Raw genomic sequence first — 11,693 nt, 5'->3', positions numbered from 1 at the left:
ATTACCATGATACTATTTGTTGTTTTAAGTGGAACGTAACAATATATTACCGTGATAATATTTGTTGTTTTAAGTGGAACGTAACAATAGATTACCATGATACTATTTGTTGTTTTAAGTGGAACGTAACAATATATTACCGTGATAATATTTGTTGTTTTAAGTGGAACGTAACAATACATTACCATGATACTATTTGTTGTTTTAAGTGGAACGTAACAATATATTACCATGATACTATTTGTTGTTTTAAGTGAAACGTAACAATACATTACCATGATACTATTTGTTGTTTTAAGTGGAACGTAACAATATATTACCATGATAATATTTCTTGTTTTAAGTGGAACGTAACAACACATTACCATGACACTATTTGTTGTTTTAAGTGGAACGTAACAATACATTACCATGATACTATTTGTTGTTTTAAGTGGAACGTAACAATACATTACCATGATACTATTTGTTGTTTTAAGTGGAACGTAACAATATATTACCGTGATAATATTTGTTGTTTTAAGTGAAACGTAACAATACATTACCATGATAATATTTGTTGTTTTAAGTGGAACGTAACAATATATTACCATGATAATATTTGTTGTTTTAAGTGGAACGTAACAATATAGACTTAGACCTATCTCTATTAGATCTATGAGTATATTTGATTCGGTAGTTTGGAATGAAGTGATTGAAGCCAGAACCTTTTTATTCCAAGTTTGCCACAAACCAGTTCAAGAGAAATCGTCTGTGGGACAAATTAAGCCTGAACTTTATAAAAAAGAACTAGTTAGGCAGGCTTCTACCGACAGCAGGGACGCCCTGGAAGAAGAAGAAGAAGACATAAATGTAGGAATACCTTGTGGAAAACTACATTTTACTCTTAAATACGACTCTGATGTAGAGGGACTCATTGTCAGAGTAAGAACAGTCATTATTATGAAATTAATTACCAAGTATGTTTGTTTGTTTTTGAATTTCGCGCAAAGCTACACGAGGGCTATCTGCGCTAGCCGTCCCTAATTTAGCAGTGTAAGAATAGGGGGAAGGCAGCTAGTCATCGCCACCCACCGCCAACTCTTGGGCTACTCTTTTACCAAAGAATAGTGGGATTGAGCGTCACATTATAACGCCCCCACGGCTGAAAGGGCGAGCATGTTTTGTGTGACAGGGGATTCGAACGCGCGACCCTCAGATTGCGAGTCGAGTGCCTTAACCACCTGGCCAATTACCAAGTAAATATATATACAAATTTAAATTATAATTTTTCCAAATAGTTTTGAATTGTTTTCGAGTTTTCACAATTTTGATGTTGAAGAGTGGTCTGTTATCCTGTGGAATGGGTAAAATGGTAAAAAAAAGGAAAGGATTCAAGTTTTCTTGAATATACCCAAGATTTGTTTGTCTTCTCTTTCGTTCTCTATTTACATATATTTATTTATTTAATATTCAATATTCAAACTGTAAATCAAGGTGATATTCACATGAGAAAAAAATCTACCAGAATCATCAAATATTTTACTGTCTTTATTTTATCAGAAGCATAGAGTTTTCATTCATTGAATTCTTTCAAAATCGTGGGATTCTTTACTGATTAGGTTAGCCAGAAGCACGGGATTCTTTACTGATTAGGTTAGCCAGAAGCACGGGATTCTTTACTGATTAGGTTAGCCAGAAGCACGGGATTCTTTAATGATGAGGTTAGCCAGAATCACGGGATTCTTTACTGATTAGGTTAGCCAGAAGCACGGGATTCTTTACTGATTAGGTTAGCCAGAAGCACGGGATTCTTTACTGATTAGGTTAGCCAGAAGCACGGGATTCTTTACTGATTAGGTTAGCCAGAAGCACGGGATTCTTTAATGATGAGGTTAGCCAGAATCACGGGATTCTTTACTGATGAGGTTAGCCAGAAGCATAATATTTCTTTAATTCGTCTTTGCCTATGAACATTAAAGGATACTCATCGTCTAGGGTCTATTAAAATATTTGATTCTTTTTGACCTTATATTTTAACTTTTGTCGTTTGCAATTATTTCATATTTTACCGCTAGGTGTTGCAGGCTCGAGACCTTCCTGCCAAGGATCTTTCAGGAACATCAGATCCTTACTTAAAGCTTTACTTACTTCCTGACCGTAAGAAAAAGTTCCAGACAAGGGTATGTCGAAAATTAATCTTCTCAAAGTGTGTGATTCGTCATTTCCTGGAAAATGCTTTGGAATTGTTGTTGTTGTTTTTTTGTTGTTGTTGTTGTTTTAGAAACTTCTAAGGTTACTACAGCTTATCTTGTTCAACAATATTTTTGTGAGAAAATTCAAATTATTGTCTGAAGAATTCTTTGAAAGTTCAAACCAAAATAGTTCAGATGTAAAAATATACCTGGTAAAGATAATTAATACATATTGCCTGAATAATGCAATACAATCCTAGTATACATATATATATATATTGCCCGAAGAATTCATTATAAACATTTGTACATATTTCCTGAATAATATAATTGTTTCTAAAAAAATATAACATATAGTTACGTACTTTAAGCATCTTATATCAAGTCATTAAACATTCAACGTCTTTACGAAATAGTTTATTTATTATCATTTTGTTTTTTTTTCTTTTCTCTTATGTTTTTGGAGCTAGAATCGTTGAAACACAAAACAAAAAATCGACTCTTTCATTGCACTCTTTTTTTTTTTTCTACAAAGTTTAAGTTCGAATTTGTCTTCGACAGGTTCACAGAAAAAACCTCAACCCCGTTTTTAACGAGACTTTCGTATTTGGAGCAACGTGCAACCAGTTGAAAAGCCGAACGTTACAGTTTTCCGTTTATGACTTTGACCGGTTTTCCAGGCATGACTTGATAGGTCAAGTGTTGGTTAAAGGTCTGGAGGAGATATGTGACATCAACTATGAAGTAGAGTACACCATGGATATTTTATGTGTTCCACCGGTAGGTCTTATCTGGACGTTGATTACCACATTCTCTTTTATATGATCTACGTGGAGGTGTTGTATCTATTTATTGCAGCATGTTGCGCCGATGGATATTAATCGAATATTCGTATGGAAAAAGATACAACAGAAACCGAAGTATTAGACATTCCATTGTTGTTGTTGTTGTTGTTTCACTAGTATGAGGCCCTTACTCGTAAAATCTCAAACTTTAAAAGTGAAGGAAAAGAATAAAAATTAAAAACGCGTCAACCACACTGTATTAGCTATATCCAGCGTCGACAAAGGTTTTAACCCATACCAGGGCTCATCAGTCCGGGCTGGGCCACGAACTATAACGTTTTTCATGTGTGATATAGTAGCGTATAGTAGCGTGTTTTTATCAGAAGTCACGCTGAAAACATAATATAACGTGTTTTTATCAGTACTTAAATATATTGATTTTATACACAGTCAATAGACAACACAAAAATTGATTGTCACAATGGGACTGTTAGCAGAATTTTAAGAAATTAAGTACTCGTAATACTTTGAGATAACAGCCCATCAAAACATCAAGAAAGCTGTTACATCCTAACCAAATTTACACACGTTGAAATTCATTAAATAGTGTTGTATATTCTTTTTTAGATGTTATGATATATTTGTTATATATTCTTCTTTAGATGTTATGATATATTTGTTATATATTCTTCTTTAGATGTTATGATATATTTGTTATATACTCTTCTTCAGTTATTATGATATATTTGTTATATATTCTTCTTCAGTTATTACGATATATTTGTTATATATTCTTCTTACCTTATTATGATATATTTGTTATATATTCTTCTTCAGTTTATTATGATATATTTGTTATATATTCTTCTTTAGATATTATGATATATTTGTTATATATTCTTCTTCAGTTATTATGATATATTTGTTATATATTTTTCTTCAGTTATTATGATATATTTGTTATATAATCTTCTTCAGTTATTATGATATATTTGTTATATATTCTTCTTACGTTATTATGATATATTTGTTATATATTCTTCTTCAGTTATTATGATATATTTGTTATATACTCTTCTTTAGATAATATGATATATTTGTTATATATTCTTCTTCAACTATTATGATATATTTGTTATATATTCTTCTTCAACTATTATGATATATTTGTTATATATTCTTCTTCAACTATTCTGATATATTTGTTATATATTCTTCTTCAACTATTATGATATATGTTATATATTCTTCTTCAGTTATTATGATATATTTGTTATATATTCTTCTTACGTTATTATGATATATTTATTATATATTCTTCTTCAGTTATTATGATATATTCGTATGAGATGAAGATCTTCAAACGCACGGTGGTCAACTACCATCAACGACATTAGAAGCTACATGTCACGTGTTAAAGTTAGAATGTCATCCATGTTAGGGCTAGACTGTTACTATAAGGCCACTGTTGTTGAGAGAACCTTTCCTCGGACCCCTATTAAGAATTAAATTAGACTTAATACAAAAAGCATTAATATATCGTATTTCCGAGAATACTTTGAAGACACTCACTATTTTATTTTAACTTTTTAATGATCTTTTTAAACAACTATAGAGACTTTTATCAAATAAATTTATTACAATGTCTAAAATCAGACCATTTAGTAACTTTCTGAATCAGTTAAGATATGTGTATGTGTTTATTTTGTCTCTTGATGAACTCCAAAATGTTCCCTCGGTTTTATCCCTGAAATATACAAACCTCCGACTTTGTACATGATAACAACCACGTCCTGTACAAGAACAACATGAGTATCTTTTTTCTTATATTTGTTCAAACTATGAATATTATTTTAGCTTCATTCAGACCAGCAGGGTAGAACCCATGAACTGTGATGAATCTCTGTAAAAATACTTAGAGCACATGAAACTGACATAAATAATAATATTAAATGTATATTTAATAACATCAAAATTTGTAAAATAAATATATGTTATATGATAAAATCCGATGTTATAATCTAATTATGTTAGATATTATTTATGTTACGGACCCAATAATTAAATAATTAATAATGTTTTTTAACTGAGTTCATAACACGATTTAAGTAAATATCCTCGTGAATTTTTTTACCAACAGAATGCCTTCGTTAAAGTTATCGTTATTTAACATTTGTTAACCTAATTCAACGTTTCTATGCTAAATCTTGTAAGAATTCTATTTGTGGTATACGAGTGTTGAATGTTTGAAAATTGTGAATATAACAAATAGTTTCAGTACGGTAGTGCTTAATATTAGGGATCAACAAGGATTCTAAATAATTCGTTAGCTCAGCTAGCATCTAGACGACTCGGACTATCGCTAAAGGATTTTTCCAGCTTACTTAACTGGTCTATGGGTATTCGCTTTGATATTGGGATAAAAATCTACATATATACAGGTATAATATAAATGGTAAACGTATCATACACGTACTTTAATATCTTTTCATCCCAACGGATGGCGCTACATCTCGATAGATAGACACGTGACTGTTTCTAAAGGTAAAGTATATACTTTATATAGGTATGATATATTAAGTAAACAAGCAAGAGTATTCAAAAATTATGAATTTTAAAATGAAGTAGGGATCCTGCTACAAAAAATAATGAAACAAAATTAAAACCACAATCACAAATTTATAAAATTTAATCCCTACTTTGACAGCTTTATACACTTATCTGTAGGCCAAAGTAAGGATTACATTTAATAAATTTGTGATTGTGGTTTTAATTCTTGTAAACTTATGGTTATCAGAGATATGGATATACTGAAAGTTTATAGATGTTGTGTCCATTCTGTGGACATATAAAAACTGAACAAATAAGTAGAAACAAAATTAAAACTTCAACAGAAAATAAGGATCATTGGTTATTCATAGAATTGCTATAAAAGTATCAAAACAAAATAAATGATGTGATAAAAAGTACACAATCAAGTAAAGTGATGCTAATTGGATAGATTTTAAAACAATTTTCTATCATTGCTTTGATTGGCATTGTGATCTGTATAGCTAAATGAAGCAGTCTAAATTTGCAAACCATATTAAGGATTGAAAATCGTTTTGAAATCTATCCAACTAGTATCACTTTACTTGTTTGTGTTCTTTTTATTGCAGAATTTATTTTGTTTTGGATACTTCTAATAGCAATTCTGCGAATCAATAACGATCCCTACTTTCTGTTAAAATCCATTTTTTTATTTATATAGTAGAGTTACAGTATCAAATATCGAAAGTTAACAAAGCAATGAATTCAGTAAGCCTAATTTTAGGGATAAAAATCATGCCAAAAAGCAGACGTTTTTACCCACATTCCTGGTGAATGAAAAGTAATGTGAGCTGCCATCTAACGTGATGTTTATCAAGAATATTAGGCCTTTGTAGCATTAATGTTTAAAACCAACGCAGTTCCCTGTGAGCCTGTTGAAGCTTTACAATTTTCTCACTTTCCCTTGGTGTTTTTCCATTTTTATAAAACTGTCTTATATTCATATGTGGGTGTAAGACTAGGTTGTTCCTGTGATGTTTGTACTATCAGATGTTCCCTGGAACTACTGGGCATTTAGCAAAAGACGGTCACGTTCTAAAAGCGCGTGAGCTTATACATAACATGAAAGATTTTCATTATTACACAGAACGTATTGAGGTTTCGGAGTTATCCATTATCTATCGATGTTTCGGAGTTATCCATTATCTATCGATAGTTTGGAGTTATCCATTATCTATCGATATTTCGGAGTTATCCATTATCTATCGATGTTTCGGAGTTATCCATTATCTATCGATATTTCGGAGTTATCCATTATCTATCGATAGTTTGGAGTTATCCATTATCTATCGATATTTCGGAGTTATCCATTATCTGTCGATATTTTCAACGTTGCTATATTTATATATCAATGGTGAGAAATTTGCTGACTAAATGTTCTTCTACTGAGAATGTTAAACATTAGAAACCATGGTGTATTTAAGTGTTTTACACTCACAAAAAAATAATCCTATCATTCTATAGGTATTAGAAGAACTTGTAGCATTCCGCCACAATTTAATTTTTCGTATTTTTTTCTACCCGACACTAGGCAGCTGATACATAGTTGAAGAGAAACTAGTCTGGCCCACAAACACACCCCCGATGAAAGAATAGACCATTCCAAGCTTTTACTTGTTGTTAAACAAATGTTTAAACAACTCTGTTCAATTAGAAACCATGTTTCTTTATTTATAATCCAGTTTTATGAGTATTATCAATGCTCTTGAATAATAAAGAAAGATGTTCTTCAGTGATAAAAACACCAAACATTTAAACATCACAATAATAGGGACTATTACTACCTGTTTAAACTGAGAACATACACATATCACAATAATAGGGACTATTACTACCTGTTTAAACTGAGAACACACACATCACAATAATAGGGACTATTACTAACTGTTTAAACTGAGAACACACACATCACAATAATAGGGACTACTAGACCACCGGTTGGGTCACCCACTATTCAAAGGTTATGAAGAATTCAAGCTAATTTCAATATTGCACCGAAATGAAGGTTTATTTTGAGATAATTTAATTAACTATTTCAATCCATTCGTGTTATTCATAATTCAAGAAAAAAAAACTTGATTGTTGATCGGGAGTAAAAGGAAAGACCATTTCATTTTTCAAAAAAGTGAAGTCAGAGTTTTCGGGTATTGTGATGAATTAGTTCATGATGTTGTGGTCTTTCCTCTTAAACCTTCTACAGATAAGAAACAGTAACACTTTATTTTTCTTCGAATTACCTACCATAACCAAGGCACATTATTGACAAATTCTTCAAGATCTTTTTTTTTGTCATCTCACGCGTTTTAATGAAGATGGAAACGTTGACAGGGAAATAGATTTGAATGAAGAAGTTTCATAAAGAGCGCGAACGGTAGTGTGATGCAAAATTACCCATGCTAGAAATTTTCATAAAAGTGACCCGAAAAACGGGGCTAACTCGGTAAACCATGGCCAGATTTTAACGAAACTTGTTTTATTCTGTTTTTATTCTCATTTCATTACAAATATGGCGGCAGTATTTTGCTGTATTTAATTACAGACAAGCAAACAAACAATCTCAGAGTTTTAGTAGTATATATATTACTACCTGTTTAAACTGAGAAGAAATACATCACAATAATAGGGACTATTACTAACTGTTTAAACTGAGAACACACACACCACAATAATAGGGACTATTACTACCTGTTTAAACTGAGAAGAAATACATCACAATAATAGGAACTTTTATTTCATGCTTAGATTGAGAAATTACCAAAATACTATTTCTCTCAGCAATTACTTTAAAATTGGAGTTATAGTAAATTGAAACTGAACACGTGGACTACTTCATGTTGTAACTAATACAAAACAAGATGGAGTTTCTGAAAAATGTTTTGGTATTTTTAGTTTGGTTATTGTTCAAAACAAAGCTACACGGTGGGCTCTTTATGCTCTGCCCACCACAGAGCCCCCAGTGGCTCAGTCTTAAGTCTGCAGGCTTACAACGCTAAAAATCAGGTTTTGATACCCGTGGTGGGTAGCGACAGATAGCCCATAATGCATCTTTGTGCTTAACACCAATCGAAACCCGATTTTAGACTTCAAAGCCCTCATACTTTCTGATGAGCCATTGGTGGGGTGGTGAGCTTTTGGATTAACGCAACTGAATGTTATCCTTGTTTTTTTCCAATAAAACAACAACTATCACGTTCTTTAGATCCCAATTTAGCCGGGTTTTCTTTATTATTAATGTACAGTACGCTATTTACTTCTTCGTGTGATCAGTTAAAAATCCAATATCCATTTTAATTAAAAGATTGCATCTTTGTCACGTAATCTTACTAAGGTAACAAAGTGTCCAACAACTCTGTTTCGTGTAATTAAACATATTTGTAGAATAAAAACGAAAATAATAATAAACAGAATTACTCCATTATTGTTATTGCCGAAACACGAAAGAAGAGCTGAACGTTTTTGTTTTGATATATTTAATAAAATATTTATATATATATATGTCTGTTTGTTTTCTTGCTGATAGGAAAAGAAGGACCTGGGAGAGATTATGTTATCTTTGTGCTATTTGCCCACAGCTGGAAGACTTACGATCACGGTGATTAAAGCCAGATATCTCAAAGCCATGGATATAACTGGCTCATCAGGCGAGTGAGGAGTTTTAAACTAAACTATAGCAGTAAACTAAGACATACTCTCGAAACAGATCTTCCCGAAACCAACTGGAGTAGGCTTAACGCATAATGATTCGTTCAATTTTTTTGCAGGAACATTATGTATCGTTATTTAACAAAACTAAAAACCTTATTCGTGAATAATCGGGGCTAACAATTAAATCAGATGGAAGATGAATTTTTTTATAAAAATCTCAAAAATAATGTTTATACAATTAGTGTATAATTCCATCATCATTTCAACTTTGCAATATCTTTCTTTTTATTCAACTGAAAACGTTTTTTTTGTTTATGGAATACTGGCTATTTTTGTGTGTTTAGGTTGTTCCTAAAGCTTCCAATCTCTTCCTCAGATCCTTATGTTAAAGTTTACCTCATGTGCCAGGGAAAACGAATAAAGAAAAAGAAAACAACGGTGAAAAAAGAATCATTAAATCCCGTTTATAATGAGGCTTTGGTGTTTGATGTACCTGCGGAAAACATTGATGACGTCAGTCTGCTTGTGAAAGTTCTGGATTACGACAGGTTAGCCAGTTAGACTGAGTAGTAACGATTAAAGTTGTTTGTTGCTTTGCCAAATTATCGAAGTTCTAGCCTCGTGTGAAGGTAGCTAGTAAGCCTACAACTCTTGGGCTACTCTTTTACCAACAAATAATAGGATTACCAATGACATTATAATAGGATTGCCCATGACATTATAATAGGATTACCCATGACATTATAATACGATTACCACTGACATTATAATAGGATTACCCATGACATTATAATAGTATTGCCCACGACAATATAATAGGATTCCCACTGACATTATAATAGGGTTACTTATGACATTATAATAGGATTGCCCATGACATTATAATAGGATTTACATGACATTATAATAGGATTACCAACGACATTATAATAGGATTACCCATGACAATATAGTAGGATTACCCATGACATTATAATAGGATTATCCATGACATTGTAATAGGATTATCAATGATATTATAATAGGATTATCCATGACATTATAATAGGATTACCCATGACAATATAATAGGATTACCACTGACATTATAATAGGATTGCCCATGACATTATAATAGGATTACCCATGACATTATAATAGGATTATCAATGATATTATAATAGGATTACCCATGACATTATAATAGGATTATCAATGATATTATATTAGGATTACCCATGACAATATAATACGATTACCACTGACATTGTAATAGGATTATCAATGATATTATAATAGGATTACCCATGACATTATAATAGGATTACCAATTATATTATAATAGGATTACCAATTATATTATAATAGCATTACCCATGACACTATATTAGGATTACCAATTGTATTATAATAGGATCACCCATGACATTATAATAGGATTACCCATGACATTATAATAGGATTACCAATTGTATTATAATAGGATTACCAATTGTATTATAATAGGATTGCCCATGACATTATAATAGGATTACCAATTATATTATAATAGGATTAACCATGACATTATAATAGGATTGCCCATGACAATATAATAGGATTACCCATGACATTATAATAGGATTATCAATGATATTATAATAAGATTACCCATGACATTATAATAGGATTACCCATGACATTATAATAGTATTATCAATGATATTATAATAGGATTACCCATGACATTATAATAGGATTGCCCATGACATTATAATAGGATTATCATGACATTATAATAGGATTACCCATGACATTATAATAGGATTGCCCATGACAGTATAATAGGATTATCAATGGTATTATAATAGGATTACCCATGACATTATAATAGGATTGCCCATGACATTATAATAGGATTATTCAATGATATTATAATAGGATTGCCCGTGCCATTATAATAGGATTATCAATGATATTATAATAGGATTACCAATGATATTATCATAGGATTACCAATGATATTATAGGATTACCCATGACATTATAATAGGATTGCCCATGACATTATAATAGGATTATCAATGATATTATAATAGGATTGCCCATAACATTATAATAGAATTATCAATGATTTTATAATAGGATTACCAATTATATTATCATAGGATTACCAATGATATAATAGGATTGCCCATGACATTATAATAGGATTATCAATGATATTATAATTGGATTGCCCATAACATTATAATAGGATTATCAATGATTTTATAATAGGATTACCAATGATTTTATAATAGGATTACCAATTATATTATCATAGGATTACCAATGATATTATAGGATTACCCATGACATTATAATAGGATTATCAATGATATTATAATAGGATTACCCATAACATTATAATAGGATTACCTATGACATTATAATCGGATTACCCACGACAATATAATAGGATTACCCATGACATTATAATAGGATTGCCCATAACATTATAATAGGATTACCCACGACAATATAATAGGATTACCCATGA

General features: G+C 31.0%; 1 protein-coding gene across 1 annotated transcript in view; it reads left to right on the top strand.

Annotated features, from left to right (window-relative positions):
- The first annotated feature begins 657 nt into the window (after nucleotides 1–657).
- LOC106476291 (synaptotagmin-10-like) overlaps nucleotides 658–11,693 on the top strand; it is a 13,172-nt gene continuing 2,136 nt past the window's right edge. Inside the window, exons 1-5 of the mRNA XM_013936952.2 lie at nucleotides 658–924; nucleotides 2,058–2,162; nucleotides 2,736–2,954; nucleotides 9,069–9,189; nucleotides 9,570–9,741. Of these exons, the coding sequence (XP_013792406.1) occupies nucleotides 658–924; nucleotides 2,058–2,162; nucleotides 2,736–2,954; nucleotides 9,069–9,189; nucleotides 9,570–9,741 (884 nt within the window). The remainder of the gene's footprint in view (nucleotides 925–2,057; nucleotides 2,163–2,735; nucleotides 2,955–9,068; nucleotides 9,190–9,569; nucleotides 9,742–11,693) is intronic.

This window comes from Limulus polyphemus, unplaced genomic scaffold (genome assembly GCF_000517525.1).
Source record: "Limulus polyphemus unplaced genomic scaffold, Limulus_polyphemus-2.1.2 Scaffold10208, whole genome shotgun sequence".
NCBI lineage: Eukaryota > Metazoa > Arthropoda > Merostomata > Xiphosura > Limulidae > Limulus > Limulus polyphemus.
This window is presented reverse-complemented; position numbering and strand designations above follow the sequence as displayed.